The sequence below is a fragment of the Puma concolor genome, chromosome B4 (assembly GCF_028749965.1).
Source record: "Puma concolor isolate L17-30 chromosome B4, mPumCon1.1.hap2, whole genome shotgun sequence".
Lineage (NCBI taxonomy): Eukaryota > Metazoa > Chordata > Mammalia > Carnivora > Felidae > Puma > Puma concolor.
The window spans coordinates 27802021-27824632 of record NC_141673.1 but is presented as its reverse complement, the minus strand read 5'-3'; the positions used below and the strand labels follow the sequence as shown (position 1 = coordinate 27824632).

Sequence of the window (22612 nt, the reverse complement as noted above, 5' to 3'; positions counted from 1 at the left end):
TTTTCTCCTCTAACATCATCATTCATTACTATCTAGATGTTACCTTAAAGGAACTGAAAATCTAGTAAAACACTGGGCAAGATTCAGAGCACAACAACTAACTTAATAATCCTCAGCAAAAAAAGATTAATGGTACATACTATCATTATTTCCATTTCACACGAGAGAAATGAGGTGTGGAAATACGTAATTTGCCCAAAGTCACATGGCTAATTAATGGAAGAAAGGATTTTAACTTGAGCAAACCAGCTCATCATCACTAAACCATACTGCTTCTCTGCTGGACATCTCCACTGAGATGCACCGTAAGCACCCAAGACTGAGAGCAATTCACTACACATTTGTCTCAACAAGTAAACATCCTATTCATAACTATTAAATATTTAACATAAAATGCCAAGTAAGGAAAAAGTGATACTACTTTCAAATTCATCCATTAAAATGATTATAAAAGCTGCACAGAAAAATAAGAAAACATACACACTGTAATTATAATTGTGTACAAAAACTATTTATATGAGAGATTCAAAGGATATATATCCCAAAATATAAATAATGATTTCTGTAGCAAAACAGTTATGGATATTTTGGTTTTTAGTTTTTCAGGTTTTGGTGTTGCTCACTTTTTTTTTTTTTTTTCGGAATTTTAGATCCATAGTCAAATTACTTTTACAGTGAAACTTTTCTTGATATTAAAAAGAAAAAAAAAAAAAGAAGCAAACCTCAATAGATGATCCACATTCCTGTCTCATTTTCCCAAAACGTAACCTTCTAAAATGTTCTAAACTTATCCAGAGTCTGTCTTTACTGTGTTCATTTAAAATCCATAAGATTCTCATGTGTTAACGATTCTACCATCTATTATCTACCCTACTCTAAAAAACATAGTAAGATTCTTTCCCAAAATGGTATGCTTGAGACATGAATTTATAAATAAAAGTCAGGTATCTGGATCTGATGACAACTCCTGCATCTGAGAAAAAAAGAAAGGAGCTGAATGGTGAAAAAGTTAAAGAGCCTTTAAATTACATACTTAATATAAAGAACTGTATAAAACTAGCAATTCATTTTTGACCCATCAACATTTCAACAGTTTCATCCCACAAGAGGTTTTAAAACTAGTGACCCCATCCTCAAAAGCACTGGAAACAAAAGCTGTACCTCCCAAGAACTACATTTTCCCCATTTCTGTATCCTTTATTTTTCCAGAGTAGAGGTGGCTTTTCTTCTGGGATTTACCTTCCCAGAAAAGTAAGCAAGTCAAAGATATAACTACATAATCCTACTACCACCACCAAAAAAATCTTTTATCAAGTTTGCCAAAAATAGTCCTAGTAAACAGACCTAAGTAAGCCCAAGAAGCCTAGGGAGTAAAAGGAAAGAACAGGGGACTAGCCATATTTTGCTAATCCATAGAATATAATGCAGTTATTAAAAATAAACAAATAATAAAAGAAGTAGTTCTGAAAGTGCTGGTACTTAAAGATCTCCAAACTATATTAAGTGAAAAAAATTCAAAGCCAATATGAAGACTATGATCATATCTGTATAATATTAAGGGATATATGCGTCAGAAAATTGTGGAAAAATACAAAGACACTATTACCAGTGTTCCCTAGGGAGGGGACCTTCTACTTTTCATTTCACACCTCCTGTATTCCTAATTCTAACTCCTGGCTGTCAGCCTCAAACTTCACATAAAATTTGTCTCTTAAGTCCTTACTTGCTCTAAGTCTTCAACCTTGAAAATGGTCACTAATACTCTTTATTCTCATCTCCATTATAATTCTAACACCTTTAAACTTGTTTCATAATTCATTTTTGCTAATTACTTTTTTTTTGTCCTGAAACTTCCTTCTTATTTCTCTGCCTTCTTAAAACAGAATATATCCTGAAGGAAGAAAGCTTACTCAGACTTTTGCAATAATATGACCTAGAAAACTTATGGTACCAATGACTTCACGGAAGCTTCTCTATCCATCATACAACCACATACAATAATAGTAAGCTTCTCAGGACATCTGGCTGGCTCAATCGGTAGAGTGTGTGACTCTTGATCTCGGGGTCATGAGTTCCAGCCCCGTGCTGGGTGGAGAGGTTACTTAAGATAAATAAATAAATAATTTTTAAAAATGGCAAGCTTCTTTGCCAACATACTACATTTAACTCACTTTCATCAGCTTTCAACTGAGAACAATTCCTATTTTCTGAAATGTGAGCAATTCCACCTAACCTGGAACCATCCTACAACTTTAATGAGTAAGCAAATACAATCACTCATGTTGTTAAATTATTAATGCTAAATTGAGTGCAATTCCTATTCAATTTGTCTTTCAAAGGGGCTTCTAACAGGCTATCCCCCGGTTGTATTTAATTTCAATCCTCTCCAAAATTTCCTAAGTACTAACACACAATATACTTCCGAATTCTAAGTCTTTCCTGATAACATACTGACACGCAATACTACCCTATGCCAGAGACGGGTGTCAGAAGCATATATTTACCTAATGCAACTGGCTCCTATTTTCAGCAGCACCTATTAAGTGTTCCAAAAGCAAAAGTCCACCTAAATCTAGGAATAGTGATTCAGAATACAGAAGCCAGAGTCTCACAGATCTGCATTCATTCCAGTTACCCACTAAGAAGCTTTGTAGATTTATTTAACTTCTCTAAGCCCCAAATTCCCATTTGTAAAGTGGAACTAATAATGTCAGCCTCACAGAACTGTTGTAAGAATTACACGAAATAATACACTTAAAATGTTTAAAACACTGCCTAGCATTTGGTAGATATACTGTACATAGTAGTCATTCATATCATTAAGACGAGAAATAAAGTTTAAAAGTTGGAAAAACATCTCAGAAATTATATTCCAATTGTATCACTTCATAGATGATGAAACTAGCCCTAGAAACTAAGCTTACTTGATTGACATCACTCTGGTAATGGTAAAGTTGCAATTAAAACAGGTTTCCCAGGTCCCAATTCAATATTCTCTCTACTAACCAAAATATTTCTTGGTCATCTGTCTGATCCCCATCAAGACAATTTCTCTAATCTCAACTTCTTCAAGGAAGAATTACAGGGACAGGACAAGATCACGGGTCCTTCCAGCTCTAAAATTCTCATTCCATGATTCATTTGAGTCCTAAACTGGCTAACTTAAAAGCACGTCCAGGGGCTCCTGGGTGTTTGGTCAGTTAAGCTTCCAGCTCCTTTTTGGCTCAGGTCATGATCTCATGGCCCATGAGATCAATTCCCATGTGGGGCTCTGTGCTGATAGCAAGGACCCTGCTTGGGATTCTCTCTCTCTTTCTCTCTGCTCCTCCCCTGTGCTCCCTCACTCTCTCTCAAAATAAACAGGAAGAAAAACACAGAAACAATCAACTATATTTCCAATCTCTATATACACTTTGCTTTCTTATGGACTTTTTCAAAACTCTAAAACTTTTACCAGTTATTAATGGTTATGTGAAAGTAACATCTCTCAAAAGCAGCCAATCAAAAAGAAAAAAAAAAAAGAAAAAGAAAAAGAAAAAGGCAGTCAAATCAGTAAGAGAGTGAGACTATTAAAACTAATTACAGATAAGTTATTAGTAACTAAATTGGGCTTACAGACATCATACAATTAAGTCAATATTAAGTAAAGGAGTAAAAGTATTTAATATCCAACATTTTTTAAATATCTAACATATAATCACAATTGAGCTATATATTTGAAGCAAATTTAGAGTATCAGGTGTTTTGATTCAAAAAATACAGATAGGCAGACACAAAAATATACCAAAATAGGGTTCAAAATCTAGTTTTAAGAAGAGGCCACTTTTCAGGGCACCTGGGTGGCTCAGTCAGATAGCGTCCAACTTCAGCTCAGGTCATGATCTCACAGTTCGTGAGCTCGGGCCCCACGTCAGGCTCTGTGCTGACAGCTCAGAGCCTGAAGCGTGCTTCAGATTCTGTGTCTCCCTCTCTCTCTGCCCTTACCCCACTCACACTGGTCTCTTTCTCTCAAAAATAAATAAACATTACAAAAATAAAAAGAAGAAGCCACTTTTCATTCTTTAAGTCTTAAAATCTGTTGAGGGAACTGGCAATGGTGCTGATAATAAAACCTCCCGAACAGAGCATCAGTGTGCCACACTCAAAATCCCAGCAAATGGTCTTGCATGGTACTTTAGAATATAACAAATTCTAATCTACTGACTACAGATTCCTTTTCTAAGAGATCTATAGAGGATCAGTTTAAAGAAGTAGAACACAAAGATAATAAAATTAAAATCCATCCTGAATATAATCATGTTTTATGACACAAAAATCTCTAAGACACACTATCCAAATAGCAGATGATTCATAATCTGGGCTCCCAAGGAAACAGATTCTAAGGCCCTGAAAACTACAAGCAGTTTTACTGGGCAGTGCTCCCAAGAACACCTGTACAGGCACAGGGGCAATATGACAGGGCAGAGAAAGCAAACGAACAGTACTAATCAGTAGCACAATTATAACAGTGGCCTTAGTTAATCCCACCAAGACTCCTAAAGCTGGATGGTCCTTCACAGAAGTCCCTAACCAAGGCAAGAGGAGGATTCTTTGTATTCTCCACATCAACCAGTAATGAAGTACAGGCTGTTTCCAGGAAAGGGACATAATCTTGGATCAGGCAGCTTCTTTCTGTTAGGGCAACTCCCAGAGAAGGATGCAGCCAAGAGCCATCGGCAGCCATGACTCCAGGCAGCTAGGGGGATGTGACTCCATCTTAAAGGAAGATCTAGGTGCTGCATCAAAGCATCTACTGCAATGAATGTCCCTTACTTGCATCTGAGATACTTATAAAGGGCTACACGCTGGGGGCAAGGAAGATCTCAGTAGAGAAGGGGACCTACTATCTTCTGGAAACTACTACATGGCAGTGCTGTGACAGTAACCTTATACGAGTTATCAAATTTTATCACTGAATTCTTGCTCTAAAGACAGGTTTTTTTTTTTTTTCCTTAGCAAAGATGCTAGAAAATAGGTTAAAAGTTATTTTGATTTGTTATATAACACTTAAAATGCTACCTCAGGGCTGCAAATGATCTGCAGACTCAAAATCTTGGTACTCTTTTGGTTTTCAAGTAACAGGCTTACCCTGAAAAGCACTTTAGAAATTACCTAGGTGATGATGCCCTCAGTGGACAGATAAGGAAAGTGAAGTCAAGAGAAACTCCATGATTTGCCTAAGATCACACTGACTGCAGAGATAGAGAACATGAACTCAAGTCTTCTGATTCAAATTCAGGGATTTCTCTAATTGCCCAGGTGCTTTTATACTCAAAAATTTAACAAAATCAAAATAACCCATGAATCTTATTGTAAAGCTCAGAGTATCCACTTCTTCTAGATTATTTGCATTTTTAAAATGATGCAAGTAAGAAACTTGAATTTTATACTAAAAAAATGTCAATCAGTCGTCTGCTAAATGAAATATTCTATCTTTCTATTAACAACAGCTAACATATAACCTGTTATATGACGGGCATAATGCCAAGCACTTTGTCTACACTATATCATTTAGTGCTTTTAACAATCCTTGAATAAAGTCAAAGGGATTGTTCCCATTTAGCCAAGGGGGGAAATACAGTTAAAGAAAGTTAAATAAATTGTCAGCTAAGCTTACAAATATAATAACACACTGGGGCGCCTGGGTGGCTCAGTCGGTTAAGTGTCCAACTTCGGCACAGGTCATGACCTCACAGTTCGCAAATATGAGTCCCACATTGGGCTCTGTGTTGACAGCTCAGAGCCCCGAGCCTGCTTCGGATTCTCTGTCTCCCTCTCTCTCTGCCCCCTGCCTGTTTACACTGTCTCTCTCTCTCTCTCTCTCAAAAATAAACATTAAAAAATGTATTTTTTAATGTAATAATGCATAAAGCTGGGATCCCATCTGACTTCAAAGCTTGTGCTCTTAATGTTAAACCATCCACAATGCTATAGCCCTGTTGCTTCTCAATTTTCCTTTTCTGATATATTCAAACTTCTATGATATACATGGTTTATTTTCATAACCAGAAACATATTTTACTATTTTTAAATATTTTTATTTTAAAACTAGATCATTGCTTCAAATATTTAAAAGGTACAAGCAGATATGAGGTGAAATTAAAAAAAAAATGTCTCACAGGACAAAATAAATGCATACTTCCTTATCAGAGATCTGACTCAATATGATTTACCATTTAATCCATCTCACAAGACAATGTATTCTGTCATAGCACTGTATAAAGACAAAAATTCTTAATACATTTTCCAAATATTATTTAGCCAATAAAGTCCAAATAAAGTATCAATGAAACTCTAAAAACTTTATATTAGCATATTTATGTAAAACTTAGCCATAGTCTGATATTAAAAACTGAAATGATGGGGGAAAGGGTGGTTTTAAATTTCAACTACTGCTACAGTCCATGCAACACTTAAACAGATGTCAGTGCAACTAAATTATTCATGTTATTGTATTAAATATGTCAATCAATCATAGTACAGGCAATGGCCACGGTTCCATCCTAAAGTAAACTATCCTACCATAGTCCAGGTTGAGAATACAGTCCAAGACAGCCAGGTTATATGACCCCATGTCTACTGCCATGACAAAAGATGTGATCACCTGGACCAAACAGCAAATATTCACAAGCTAGCTAGCAGCCAATAACATGGCCGCGTGGCAAAAAAAAGAAAAAAAGAAAAAAAAAGCACCCCAATACCAAGAATGAACTATGGCCGCGTGGCAAAAAAAAAAAAAAAAAAAGAAGAAAAAAAGCACCCCAATACCAAGAATGAACTACTGCTGAGTTCCATGCTTATTAGGCCTTTGAACTGCAAACCATGAAGAAAAGTGATCAATTAGCCACATAAACTGGCACTAAATAGATAAACAGTGTAGTCAGGAGATAAAGTAAAAGTACATGAAAGACTTCAGCAAATCAAAGCTATAAACCAGCTAAGGTTTCAAAAGACCATAGACTCTGAGTATGTAGAAGCCATGAAGAAAAAAAAAAAAAAAAAACTAGAATAGAGGGTAAGAAAATTAGCTGAGAGCAAAATCAAAAGTAGACAGATATAGGGGACACAAATATATGAAGAGTTACTGAGTCCTTTAATAGCTCAACTCTAGAGTGATAATCTATAAAGCCCTGTCATGAAGTTCTGAATAGCACTGCCTTAGAGCCTTCAAAGCCTTCCAGTAAAAATGTCTGAGAGGCTCAGCACCATATTAAATGTTTGGTTTTGAAATTCTATGAAATTCCATCTTATTGCCAAATGCATCCTTATAACCACTACTATGCTATTTTTGAGCTAAGCTGATGGGTCCTTTATTCCTAGAACCAAATGAACTTAATCATAACTATTATCACTATTTCAGAGCCATGGTAAAGCTTATTTCTAGAAGAATGATATGTAAAATGTGTGTTTCATGATACCACTCTTAGAAGGAACAGTCCTAAGTATCATATGACCAACTCCACTTCCAGCCTCAGTTGACTAAACCATCAATGAACACCTTTGGCCAGCCAGAGACCTATGCACAACCCAACAAGAAAAGATGCTGAGGACATTTTAGTCTTCTCTTGGATTTTGGGAATTGAGACACTGAGTCAGTTGGCTACACAAAACTAAGGTGAAAAGTAAGTAGAACTGTGTGGTCAGATGACCATTTGGGGTCTTGAGCATACTGAGTAGGCAGCAATGAGGAGGATGCACACAGAGACACAATGATGCCAGTGGTCCATGAAAGAGTGAGGCAAAGAGAAAAACTCCCTCTGTCCCTGACACCATTCTCTTCAGACCCAACTGTATAGCAATTCTTATTCATGGATCACTTTGAAATTTTACAATAAATCCCCCTTTCAACTTAAACTGATTTGAGGAAGTTTATAATTCTTGAAAATAAAAATCATTAGGGGTACCTGGGTGGGTCAGTTGGTTAAGCAACTGAATTTGGCTTGGGTCATGATCTCACAGTTCATGGATTCAAGCCACACATCGGGCTCCACGCTGGCAGTGTGTGTGGAGCCTGCTTCGGATTCTCTTGCTCTTCCTCTCTCTCTGCCCCTTCCCCCACTTGTGCTTTCTCTTTCTCTCTCTCTCTCTCTCTCTCTCTCTCTCTCTCAAAAAAAACAGGGGTCCCTGGGTGGCTCAGTCAGTTAAGCATCCGACTTCGGCTCAGGTCACAATCTCACGGTCTGTGAGTTCAGGCCTGCGTCGGGCTCTGTGCTGACAGCTCAGAGCCCGGATCCTGCTTCAGATTCTGTGTCTCCCTCTCTCTCTGCCCCTCCCCTGTTCATGCTCTGTCTCTCTCTGTCTCAAAAATAAACATTAAAAAAAATTTTTTTTAAACCTTTAAAATAAGATAAAATCATTTATTAGAACGTGGTCTAAGGATGACAAATTTCATTCATGCATTTAATATTAAGTTAGTTTCTGCTTCCTCTACTCTATATTCCTCAGGAAGTAATCTGTGCTCCCTGCTTCTACTTCCTTACTTCCCAATTTATCCCTATGACTCTCCTGAAACTGAACTAGGTATGACTCAACTGTTCCATTCAGTGGACACTTCTCTGTCCTTATTTGACTTGACTTCTCTACAACATCTGTACGTATCTAATACTTGCCTCCACTTGTCTCCTGTGTTGGACCTATAGTTCCACCTGCCTCGTGAACATCTCCACTGGGATGGCCATACCTCTAGTTCACATTCATCTTCCTCCCCAAACCTGCTCTTCTTCCTCCTCTACTCTTTACCTTAGTCCATTCTATCATCCTCTCAGTTACCCAAACTACTCACAAGTCCAAAAACCCTATCAATTTTACACCTTAATTTTCTTGAAAATCATTCTATTCTTTCTCTATCCCCAAAGCCATTGTCTAAATTCAAGCTTTAACCATCTCCTGAACTGAAAACTAGAGATCCAGAAATTGTTTCAATGGAAGAATTTGGATAAGAATCCCAAATGATTCTAATGTGCAGCAATTTTAGGAATAAAAAGTTATTATTCTCTAGCCAGTCTCTCCCCTAATGTAGCCATCCTCTCTACACAGCCACCAAGTAGAGTATGTTAGTGAAAAACCACCAAGCATCAAACACTAACTTAGAACCTACCCACTAAAAAAGAAAACAAAATCCCCACCATAAGAGAGCTCAAGTCTAGTAGACAAATAGTCAAGTAAACAAATTATAAAAACATAAAAATTTTTCTAGAGACCTGAAGTTTAATAGCTCTTAAATACTAAATGTGTACCGAATGCTAGATACTGTGGTGAGTGCTTCATGAACATTATTTCATTTAATCCTTCCACAACACTTGAGGTATATAAAATCCTCCATTTACAGATAAAGCAACTGGGTCTCAGAGAGCCTGAAATTTTGTGCAAGATCTCACCCTCATGAGTGGAGGAGCCCAGACCTTAAATGACAGTCTAATACCAAAAGCCTGTTCTCCTAATTAGTATGGGATATTTTGGGAGAAGAGGAAGGAAAAGAAAAAAAAAAAAAGCAGGCAAGTAAGTCCCAGTGTCATCTGAATTGAGCAATGCCTACAAGTGATGGTAGGACACTGTGAGCAGAATGAAGCACTTCTACAGAGGTATGAAGGGATGAGAGAATAGGATAAACACAACTGGTGGGAAACACAACTGGTGAGAAAGGCAGGGGCAGAGCATGTGCAGTAGATGGAGATGAGTCTGAAATCCTATAAAGGGACCAGAGCATTATGGGCCTTGTGTGCCAAAGTAAAAAGTTTGGACATCTCCTGTGGGCAGTGATTAGTCACCAACAGATTTTAGACAAAAGAGTGGTTTACCCAATTTACTTTTTATAAAGATTACCTAGAAAAAATATTTTTGGAGGGTTTTCCTTATTACAGATTTCATCATTTAAAAAATTCCAAGGCTCCTTATCGCCTATGGTATATAGACCAAAACTTTCCAGTCTCATCTCTTATAACTACCCCCATCCACATACAGAAATGTTCACAATTCCCCTAACGCTGTGCTCGGCTATTTCATGCTCTTGCGTTTGCTTGGCCCCCGTCTCTAAAGATGGCTTCTCTCCCTTGCTCCTCTTGGCCTGTCACCACCAGTGTCCGTAAGGCCTTCAACAGTCTCCACCTACCCCTCCCCTCACAGAATTACTCTTTCTTTTGTGCTCACACTTCCTCTGTGTATCTATTAACACTTAGCACATTACATTGTGGGTTTTTTTAGTTTTTATTTATTTATTTTGTAAGAGGGAGAGCGCACATGAGCAGGGAAGGTCAGGGAGAGAGAGAGAGAGAAGAAGAGAGAGACAGAGAGAGAGACAGAGATAGACAGAGACAGAGAGAGAGAGAGAGAGAGAATCCCAAGGAGGCTCTGCACTGTCAGCCCACAGCCCGATGTGGGGCTCGAACTCACAAACTGTGAGATCATGACCTGAGCCTAAACTGAGAGTTGGAGGCTTAACCAACTGAGCCACCCAGGTGCCCCAACATCTTCCAAATTACTTCGTAATTATTTAAGTATCTGTGTCCCTCATTAAAACTCCGCAAGAATTTTTATCCCCTAAGCCCAGCAATTTGCACAGAATAAATGCCCAACAGTATGATGAATGACTGTACACACATGTACACACACACATACACAAGGAAATTGATAAGAAAAGTGTTCCTTGAAGGAACCTGGAGTATATAGTAACAAAATACCAACATCAGCAATAGCTAACATTTATAGAGAGGTAGTTACTCTGTGCCAGATACTGTCAGAGACGTTTACGTGTATTAATTCAGTCCCCCCTCACAACAACCCTATGAGACAGGTACTATTATTATTAAGGAGACAGAGAAATCAAGTAACTTGCCCAAAGCTACTCAGCTAGTAACTAGGAAACAAATATCACCCTAGACAGTCTGGCTCGAGAGTTCAGACTGTTAACCACTAATTATACTGTCTCTTTAGCTCAAGCAAAAGACCACCAGGATAAGAAGAGAAAACTTAGTTCGAGCCCTGGTTCTTTTGTATCTCAATCGCTGTTCTTAACACACTAAAAATAAATCTCCACAGAGAGAAAATAATACCACTTTTTAAAATGTGTTTCATAAATTAGTAGTAACTGCATCAAACTTAAATGTGTAACCAATCTAGGAAGCCTTCCCTAACATCTTAGTTTAGATCAGGTCCCTCTTGCTGCATGCTCTTGGGGCTCCCTGTGCTTTTCCTTCCTAAGACTCACCCACATGACCATATAGCTATGGGATTTTTGAACAGTTTCTCTTACCCCAAGCTCCACGGGGGTTTATGTCTTTTACTCATCAGTGTGTCCACAACACACAGTGGGCCCACACTAGACATGTGAGGAAGAGATATGTTCAAAAGGTCTTCCTTATACATTACCTTTTTCTGCACACACTGTCGTCATTCTAATGTAAATTATAATTTCTGAGCGCCTAAAATATCAAAATCTCTCCTATCTCATCTCTACCTATACTCTCCTGTGGTTTTAATCCATCACATGCAACACTGACAAATTACTCTTCCTTAAAACATTCCTCTCGTACTCATTCCACAAACTTTTTAACCCCCAACTCTGTGCCTGAAGAAAGCCAGAATGTCATTCCAAAATATGCCAGGTTAGCATATTGATTATCTTTAATTAAAGGCACTAAAACAGCAGGTATAAGAACACTCTGACCCTCTTTTTTCTTTTTGAAAGCAAGAGATAAAACTCTCATGTGAAAGGCACCCTCGCTGTACCAGGAGGAAAAAAGATTTTCTCATCAGTAGACACAGGGAATTTGGAACTGAGAAATCTGCATAAACAAACCTCTTTAACTAACCTTTATCTTCTTGGCTACTTCTTCACCATTTACTACCCCTAACCCAAACCCACTGTCTTGTCAATTCTTCACAAACGTATTGTTTCTTTGTCTGCAAGGTATAAACACCTGGTCTGGTCACTTCTTTGGGTCCTCATACTCTTGTGAAGCTTCTCATATACATGTAAAAATTTAATAAAACTTGTATGCTTTTCTCCTGTTAGTCTGCCTTATGTCAGTTAAATTCTTAGGCCCAGCCAGACACACCCTAAGAAGGTAGAGGAAAATTTTGCCTGTCTTGCATACCAGATATATTTCACTGCTTAATAAAACCTTTTTTTTTTTTTTTTTTTTTTTTTAGATTTTATTTTTGTAATCTCTACACCCAACATGGGCTCGAACTCACAACCCCAAGACCAAGTATTACATGCTCTTACAACTGAGCCAGCCAGGCACCCCTGCTTAATAAAATCTTACTGATTTCATAATGCCTACAGAATAAAGTTCAAAATGTCAGATTTGTCTGCTGAAATAAATAAGAAGAAAAGTTACCCCAGATCTGGATCCCCACTAAAAGACACAGGGCTCCTCAGAGAATTGGCTATTTTCAGGGCTAGGAAAGAGTAATGGATGAGCTTAGAATACACTGTTATACCAAACAGTAGCGAAGAGGTTAAAAAAAATTATTGGAGAATGTCAAAAGGACACAGGGCCACCCTAATGGGCTCCCACTGTTCAAATCTGACACAATTAGAGCACCAAAATAATTAAGAACAGTGATGAGTTATAAACCATTTTTAAAAACTGAAATTAGTAAAGAAAAAAGGAAGCTGACAGAAAGGAAATGGAGAGGGAGGGAGAGAGGGAAGGAGGAACGGAAACCCAATGACCAATTGGTGAAGGAGAAGGGAATGCTGGAGTGGGAAAATCATCATTTTGCAGTCATTATGGTGAAGACTAGATAGGCAATGAACAACAAAGAATGAACAATGGATGCTAAATTTAAGGGAAATTTTTGATAAGGAGCAAGATATTTGCAGGGTCTTATAAGTAGATGCCTACTAATGGCAAAAGAAGAATAGTATTATACAGTCAAAAATGGGCTACACCTTGACCTTTAACAAGGTAATCAAATCTAACAGCACCTATGGAGGACAGAAAGACACCCTGGGTCTCCAGATGTGAGGCAACATCTTCTAGGCAACATCCTGGCCAAGAATGCATAATCTCAATCTAATCACAAGAAAATATCACATAAACATAACATGAAGAACAGTGTAGGGGGAAAAAAGCAGGAGGGGATCTGTACTCTTCATAAATACAAACAAATGCTATGGAAATGTTCCAGATAAAAAGAGACTATAGCAATATGACAACTAAATATAATACCTAATCCTAACTGGACCCTAAACTGGTGAGGGCAAAATGTTACAAAGGACATACCAGATCAACTGACAAAACTGGAATCATAGATAGTAACTGAACCAAAGTATATTTATGAAGTTGGCAACTATACAGTGGCTATGTAAATAAATATCCCTATTCTTCATTGAAGTATTCAGAGGTAAAAGACCATAACTGATCCTCAAATGAGTCAGAGAAGAAAAGAAAAAAAAAAAAAAGACACAGAAAAAGAAGAGAGAAGAAAGTGAGAAAAATGTTCCTTGTAGTGGCACCTAGGTGCTCAGTAGGTTAAGCATCTGACTCTTAATCTCAGCCCAGGTCATGATCTCACAGTTTGTGAGTTCAAGCCCCACATCTGAAAGCCTGCTTGGGATTCACTCTCTCTCCCTCTCTCTCTGCCCCTCCTCTGTCCTTTCTCTCTCTCTGTCTCAAAATAAATAAACTTGAAAAAAAAATTTAAAAAGCTGTTGCTTGTTCCTATTATTTTATTCTTGCAACTTTTTGTAAGTTTGAAACTAGTTCCAAATAAAAAGTTTAAAGTTAAATATGTATTCAACTAAAACAGCACCACCCAATACACAGGGCTACAGAATAACTGAAATATGATTAGTACAAATTGAGCTTTGCTGTTAGTACAAAATACACACCAGATTTCAGATACCTAGTTAAAAGAGAGAGAGAGAGAGAATGTAAGATATATCATAATTTTTATATTGAATATTTTAGATACATGGTCAAAAGAAATATGTTTTAAAAATTAATTTCACCTCTTTTTACTTTATCTTTTTTCACCTCTTCTTACTTTAAATGTGGCTACTAGAAACTTCAAATTACATATGAAATTCACATTTGCATTGAACAGGGATGAGCTAGAAAAGTAAGCATCTCCACAATGGGGTGTCACACTATCTTTGTAAATTTCTCTCTCAATTTCTCTGTGCTGTAAACAGATCTCTTCTCTCTAAAAGTCACTTGGTGTAAGCTACTTGAGTGTAAGGACTGTATCTTATTCACTGTTGTATCCCCAGTTTCTAGCACATAGCCAAGTGTTACAAATATCTGCTTACTGAAAAGTAATATGTAAAGGAAGGAGGAAGGCAGGAAGAATGAACTCATTCCCATCTCTGCATCTTTACTTATACTGTAACTCCTTTCTAAAAAGAAACCTTCCTAAGACCTCTCCTACACACACACATTCTCCAAAACCCCACCTCATGCTCATTTTCTGCAAGGAGACTACCCACTCACACAGGATCATTCTGATCTTTCCTCTTCTGTACCACTACAGCCTTCATTGTCTGTACCAATTTCTCTGGCACTTAATCATATCCTTGAGGAAGAAGTTAAGTCTCATATTTTCCCAATATCTTCCACTGTGATTAGCAGAGTGCTAACCATATCAATTGAGTAGTAGTGGAAAGGGCAACAAGGTACCAGAAAAAGAGAAATGGATTGAGTTGGGAGAATCCGGCTCTTGGCTCAGTTTTGACATCTACTAACCGTGTTGCCCTTAGATAAATCACTTAATCTGTTTATACTTCCTCATTTTTAAAATCAAATAGACCTGCTGACCATAAAAGAAGCCTTTTATTTCTACAATTCTAGAATACTTAAGTCCATTTTTTTCTTTAGCAATGTTATTGGCATATACCAGCAAAAGGAAATCTAATACTCTAATTAAACCACTGTAAATTCCTTAAGAAAGAAATACCAACGAAGTTTACATACTGCCTAAAGTACTAAATGCTGATCATCTATCTCTCTGGTCATCAAGCACTTTATTATTTTTTTTAAGATTTTATTTTTAAGGAATCTCTATACCCAACGTGGAGCTCAAACCTACAACCCCAAGATCAAGAATTGCATATTCCACCAATTAAACCAGCCAGATGCCCTATGGTCATCAAGCACTTTAAATTCGTAATTCTCTTCAAAGGACCATTAAGCGAAATAGTCAATACATACATGTTGAAGCAACCATAAAAAGAATTTTTTTTCTAAATCAGACCCTTTCAAGCCTCAGAAAGACAACTTATAGTAAGCTAATGGAAACAAAAAAAGAAAAAGGAAGAAGAAAACAGAAACATTTTCTGTAAAGTACCCTGGGACCTTATTGGTGATGTTCAGTGACTCAGAGTTACAACTGACTGCAAGCACATTGTCTGTTTCTTCTTTAAAAATGCTTTTTAAAGGACACTATTCAGAAGAAAATAACAGCAGTTAAAATGAAAAGGTCATCTAAAAAGAGAACGCTAAAGCATGGAGACCATTTCAAACAAATCCCTAAATTAGCAACTTTCATCTTAATATCTTATCACCTCCGCTGAGAAATAAGATTATCAGGGTGGGGTAAAATAAAATGGTTGCCGTGTTACATAATTTAAAGATTCTAGTTATACTTGTTAGTGAATACCACCTGTGGAGTCAATAAAGTATATACTGTAGGAATATGCCCTCCTACCAGAAGTCTTCCTGATGGTCCCAACACCCTGACCCAGAGTGGCACCCAGGGCACTCTGTAATTACTTTCAAATGGTCGACATCCTCTATCTGGCTGTGAGTTTTAAAGGGAGGACCCATTTATCAAGTGTTTCCCAGCCCCTTGCGTATGTCTGACATTTACTGACACTCAATAAATACACAGGGAACAAAAAGTAACTGAGAAACAATTCAAATTTTATACGTATAAAAGAGTATACATATTTAACACAGTGGTTCTCAATCAAGGGCAATTTTGTCCGTAGGGGAATATGGTAAAGTACGGAGATATTTTTGGTTGTCACGAGGGGAAAGGGAATGGGGGAAGGGTGCCACTGGTCTGAAGTGAGAAGCCCGGGATCCTGCTAAACATCTCAGAATTCAAAGGACAGCCCCCCACAACAAAGAATTATCCAGTCACAAATGTCAATACTGCCTTGGTTAAGAAAGTCAGTCTTCAACTGACTTAGTCATATGTGATGATTCTATACCACATCTCAGTAATAACCAGAACAAATTCCAATTTTGCAGTTTTAATTAAAACTTCGGTCACAGTTGATGTGTATGTATCAACACGTGGTCTTTATATAAAAATAGTCCTAATATGATGGTAATGCTTAACAACATTAAACCAAGAGTACTGGAAAGTATTCCATATTTCTGAAAATGAATCTATAAATGCCAGAATACTTTTTTTTTAATTAATCTTTTTTTTTTTTTTTAAAGTAATCTTTACATCGAACATGGGGCTCGAACTCACAACTTGAATCCAAGCTCAAGAGTCGCATGCTCCCCAGACTGAGCCAGCCAGGCAACCCTACCAGAAGCTGCTGGTAAGTCAGTAAACACTTTGTTTTATTTATAAACTTTAAAGCAGACCATAGGCAAACCAATTTTCAGATGTGGAACTACGACAGAAACACAATCTGAAGCATGAGCTAATCCGTTCCTCCAGGTCCCATAAAAGAAAAATCTCCAAGTACTACAAGCAAATCACGCACAGATGTCCTTACTATCGAACACAGGAACTGACGGCAAGGGTAAAGGGCATGCCCTTGCTACTGCCAAAATCATCAGCTTATCAAGATTTTAAAAGACTCTGACAAAACCACTGCAGAAAATCATCAAATGTCAATACAGGGTGGTAGATCCAAAAGTTAACTATTTCTCCCCCTGACGGATGACCAAGTTTCACATGACTTGAACATTTCACAAAGCTATGCAGGAGCCAAGAACACTCCCTTTCCATATAGTGGATGACTCAACTGTCTTTGGCACATTCCTTGGCTGAATACTACAAACGCACTAATTTCTTTTGTCCTTTGAACTAGTGAGGCTACTTCCCCAGCAACCATCTAATGAGTTTGGCCCCAACTTTTCAATCATTTACATTTTGTTGTACCCCCCCCAATCACTTTCAAAAAAAAAAAAAAAAAAAAAAAGCTATCCAAAACAAAAACTTGAGTACAGTAACTCTTGTAGGAAAATATACCCTATTATTATTCCAGGAACTGATTTCTAAACAACACACCTACAGCTTTCCAATGTTCTTATTTTTTATATCTTAAGGGTTTTTGTTGTTTTTTTTTCCCCCCAGATTTCCAACAGGGATAGTAGCACTGGCAGAAAGTGAAGGAGTATGCGTATATCATTGGATAAGGCTTACTGCGAATTTATTCTTGCAGAGCTCAAAAAGGGTCCTGGGCTGAGAGGGGGAAACGCATTTTTAATTGGGGGGTTGGGGGGGGGGTTCCAAGAGTGAGTAATATCTTCTTCCTCAGCTGACTTTGCCAGTAAGTGTCGGTACCACGATTGGGCCCGAGCTAGGCCGGGTTTAACCACATTACCCTGCAATACTGTCCAGCCGAGAGTGGCAGGTGCGTGCAAAGTTGGGGGGCGCGGTGGGCGCGAAGGATGCAGAGGCTGAGCAAGCCTCCCGCGATCTCCCACGGGGCGCTCTCCACCCGTCTGGACGCACTAACTCCCTTTGCGTTGCCATTCCCGGAGCTGGAAGGAACGCGCCGGCACCACACCCTCCCGCCCCGCCGCCCGTCGCACTGACAGCCCCGCGCGGGAGCGCGGCGCCGGGCCCGGGCGCGCGGGGCCGCCGGGGACTCGGCGCCGGCCCGGGCTCCGGCCTGCCGCCCCGCCGCCGCGGCCCCACCCGCCCTCCCTGCCCCCGCGGCCCGCCCCCGGAGAGGACGGCCGAGGCCTAACCGCCTCCCGGGGCTGCGGGGCCTACAGAAGGAAGGAGCCCGCGCTGAGGAGGGGCGTCCACGCCGCCGCCTGGGCTCCTCAGCTCGGCGGCGGCGCCCGCAGCCCCGGACTCGGGCTCTCCCGCTCACGTGCTGCCGGAAAGACGGTTTCACTCTCTTACCCTCTGCAAAATCCTCCTAAACATGGTTTAAACACCACCCGGGCCGCCGCGGTGACTCTCCGGACCTTACGCGGGACCACTCACTACTCGGGGGTGCGCGGGCGGGAGAGACTGAGCCGGGAAGGGACCGGGGAGGAGGTCGGGGCGAGGCGGTGGCGGCAGCCGCTCGGGCGGCCCCGACTTCCCCACAGGCGGCGAGAGGGAGCGCGCGCGAGCGAGAGACGAGGTAGCCAGCGAGCGCCCGCCCGCCGGCCGGGCCGCCCCCGTAACTGACAGCTGGGCGGACCCGCCCGTCGCGCCACGCCCTCCCGGCCTGTCCATCCGCGGGGGGCGGGGCCCTAAGGGGCCCGGCCCGGCCTGCGACCAATCCGAAGCGACGGCGGCGTGGGCGGCTGCGTGACGGACAGGCGGCAGGACGCTGGCGCCGCCGCTCCTTCCGGCGGGCAAGGGGACGCCGCGGCCGCCGAGCGCACGCCCGCGCTCCGTCAGAGGCCGTGCCCGCGCGCCGACCGCGTGTCCGCCGGGGAGGTGGATGGGGAGACCTGGGCCGCGGCCTGGGGTGGTCCCAGACCTCGGCGGGTGGAGGGGTTGCGGGGTGCGCACATGCGACCAAAACTCAGGCTGCTTCGTCAAATTTGTCAACGTGACCCTGGTCTCGACCGAGCCTGGACTACATCTTCATTCCTGCTGGAAGAGCTTAGCCCCTGGGTGAAAGCAGAGAATCGCAGACAGGATTAACCTGTCTGTTGGGCTTTCCTCCTCCTCTTCAACCCCTGCTTTCCTTTCTCTACTCCCTTTTTGCTTCCAATTTCAGCCAAAGAGAAAGTATAGAATCAGAAGAAAGGATAGGAAGAAACTGGAATTTGAGTTGGCAAGAGAAGTTTAGGGTTCTCCTTTCTGGACCATAACAACAACATTTAATGGACTGATGTCGCTAACATGATGCACTTTGTCTTTCTAAAGCACATGTGTGGCCCATTCTCCTAAGGAATTTTAAGTCCTATTCGAATAATAGGTATATGAGTTGAGTCAACATTAATGCGTATGTTTCATAAAGAAAAAATAATAAGGTCACAGATAAACAGTGTGCCAAAACAAGGACGTGGACTTCAAATTGACTTCCAGGCACCATGTCATCATTTAAACTCAACAATCACAGCTCCAGAGTCCTACCATTCACAAGCTAAGAGGTTCAGAAGTTTTACCCTGAGAAGAAGAGAAAACTTTAATATTATTTAAATAGGAAAAGAAGGAGTAATGCAATTGACCTTGTCTACCCAAGCAATGAATGGAATGCTTTTTGGAAAGTACTTCCAGATTGTTTGAAAACATGCAGCAAATACTATTTTCAAATGAGTTAATGTAAAAGTGTTTTTTCTAAAGTGTAAAGCATATGATCTAATATGTTTCTATTCCAAACATGTTCTGTGTTTTAGTGTGTGTGTCTATAGTGCAACAAAATAGTCACACCTAAAACTAATACATTATTAATCACTATTGATTATTGCACTTAAATATTTCCAGACAAACATAGCAAAGCACACACTTTTCCATCTTTCCAGACACAGGGTGCTTTGTTTTCAGACAACATGGAAAATACTTTGACCAACATAGGGTGATAGAACTATGTGGCATAATAAATACATACTTGGTCTCTGTACCAAGATCCTGACACAGAGTTTGTAAGACCCTTGTAATTTCCTGACTGACAGGATGCTAGAAGCATCTTTTGTTCTAATATTTAATCTTTGACCCTAATTCCTGACACCAAAGCTTCTAAGACCCTTGAAAGAGAGCAAGAGCCAGCAGGGGAGAGGTGCAGAAGGAGAGAGAGAATGAATGAATGAATGAATGAATGAATGAATGAATGAATCAGCATGGAACACTGAGTCTGCTCAGCTCAGAGCCCAACACAGGGCCCAATCCCAGGACCATGGAATCATGACCTGAGCTGAATTAAGAGTTGAATGCTCAAGGGTCTGAGCCACCCAGGTGCCCCTTGCGTGTCTTATTGTGTGCTAATGGGATGACTGGTGGTTGGGGGTCCCTAGATAGCTTTCTCATAGGAGCTAATCTCCAGAAAGGTCAAGGCATGATTAGAAGGTTGCAATTTTTGAGGCCCCCCATCCCCCCCACCTCCTGTAGGGAAGAGGGACTGAAAGAGTTAATCACTAATGGTCATTGATTTAATCAACCATAGCTATGTAATAGAACCTCTATAAAGATCCTAAACCCAGGAGAGCTTCCAGGTTAGCCAACACACCAAGGTACTAGAAGAATGATATGCCCAGAGAAGAGGGAACCCCTCCCCCTTCCCCCATAGCTTGCCCTACGAATCCCTTCCATTTGGCTGTTCTTGAGTTGCATCTTTTATAATAAACCAGTAATGGTAAGTAAAGAGTTTCCCTGAGATCTGTGAGCTGTTATAGCATATTATCAAACCTGAGGAGGGTGTTGTGGGAACCTCCAATTTATAGCTAACTGGTCCAAAGTAAAGGTGACAACCTGAGCCTTGTGAATGGTGTCTGAAGTGGGGGCAATCTTGTGGACTGAGCCCTGAACCTGGAGGGTCTGCACTGGCTCCAGGTAGTTTGTATCAGAATTGAATTAAATTGTAGGACATGTTACAGAACCAGGCCAGAACGCTGGTGGAAAAACCAAGCGGCACTCGGAGATCTTGGTGGATCGGAGATTTATTTAGCACCAGCGGGCTCAGAGGAGACCATTTCTCCAAGATCTGAGCCCCGAATGAAGGGGGGAAGGGTAATTTATAGTTGTCAGCTTCCATACCTGTGATGGGTTTTCACTTGCGCGGCAAACAGGGCAAAAAGAATCCGGAAGAGGGGTCTCTAAACTAGAGACCAGAGCTTGTTTTAGTCCCATCGGCCATCTTGTGGTGTAAAATTTTATTCATTTTCCCAACAGACACCCAGCTGCTATCCAGAAAATTGGCAAATTACCTGGTGTGGAATAAAACCCCACACATTGGGTGTTGGAAGTGTTAGAAGTAGGGGTTCCTGACTGATACATTCAGTAGAGTGTGTGACTCTTGATCTCAGGGTTGTGGGTTCAAGCCCCATGCTGGGTGTTGAGATTACTTAAAAACAAAAATAAAAAAATCTTAAAAAAATAAAAGGGTTGTAAGTAGAGAAAGGAAAAAAGTGTTTTTTGTAGTTGTGAAATCAACATATATATTTTTTGTTTTTTCTTATTTAACCCTTTTTCTTTTGTTTTTAATTTTCTTTTTTCTTTTTTAAAATTTACATACAAATTACTTAGCATATAATGCAACAATGATTTCAGGAGTAGATTCCTTAGTGCCCCTTACCCATCCCCTTCCCACAACCCCTCCAGTAACCCTCAGTTTGTTCTCCATATTTATGAGTCTCTTCTATTTTGTCCCCCTCCCTGTTTTTATATTATTTTTGTTTCCCTTCCCTTATGTTGATCTGTTTTTTCTCTTAAAGTCCTCATATGAGTGGAGTCATAGGATTTTTGTCTTTCTCTGACTAATTTCACTTAGCATAATACCCTCCAGTTCCATCCACATAGTTGCAAATGGCAACTTTGCAATCATTCTTTTTTTTTTTTTTTTTTTTTCTATTTCTTTTTTTTTTTTTTTTTTTTTTTTAAATTTTTTTTTCAACGTTTATTTATTTTTGGGACAGAGAGAGAGCATGAACGGGGGAGGGTCAGAGAGAGAGGGAGACACAGAATTGGAAACAGGCTCCAGGCTCTGAGCCATCAGCCCAGAGCCTGACGCGGGGCTCGAACTCACGGACCGCGAGATCGTGACCTGGCTGAAGTCGGACGCTTAACCGACTGCGCCACCCAGGCGCCCCTGCAATCATTCTTTTTGATTGCTGAGTAATAGGCCATTGTGTGTGTGTGTGTGTGTGTGTGTGTGTGTGTGTGTGTGTGTGTGTACATATACCACATCTTCTTTATCCATTCATCCATCGATGTACATTTGGGCTCTTTCCATACTTTGGCTATTGTTGATAGTGCTGCTATAAACATGGGGGTGTATGTGTCCCTTCAAAACAGCACACCTGTATCCCATGGATAAATGCCAAGTAGTGCAATTGTTGGGTCATAGGGTAGTTGTATTTTTAGTTTTTTGAGGAACCTCCATACTGTTTTCCAGAGTGGCTGCACCAGCTTGCATTCCCAACAAGTTTCTTTTTTTTAAGTGACATTTGTTTCTCTTTTTTGTTTATTTTCCAAAAGTTTATTTAGTTTAAAGCTGTTTGTTAATGTCACATGCTAAGGCCTTCTACACTGGAATTCTGCAGAATCTTTTTTTTTTTTTTTTTTTTTTTTTTTTTTTTTTTTTTTTAGTAATCTCTATACCTAATGTGGCGCTTGAACTCACAGCTCAGAGATCAAGAGTCTTACACTATTCTGACTGAACCAGACAGGTGCCCCTCCTGTGTAATATAATAATATTATAATATGTAGTTAATATAATAATAATATATAATTAATATAATAATAATATAATTATTATGTAATTAATATAATAATA

General features: G+C 39.9%; 1 protein-coding gene across 3 annotated transcripts in view; it reads right to left on the bottom strand.

Moving 5' to 3' along the window:
• The window catches only part of EEA1 (early endosome antigen 1), a 116719-nt gene extending 98374 nt beyond the window's left edge, over positions 1-18345 (bottom strand). For all 3 annotated transcript variants that reach the window (XM_086712666.1, XM_086712668.1, XM_086712669.1), the window contains exon 1: positions 18085-18345. In XM_086712666.1, the coding sequence (XP_086568792.1) occupies positions 18085-18108 (24 nt within the window). In that variant the 5' untranslated portion in view covers positions 18109-18345. The remainder of the gene's footprint in view (positions 1-18084) is intronic.
• Positions 18346-22612: the final 4267 nt, after the last annotated feature.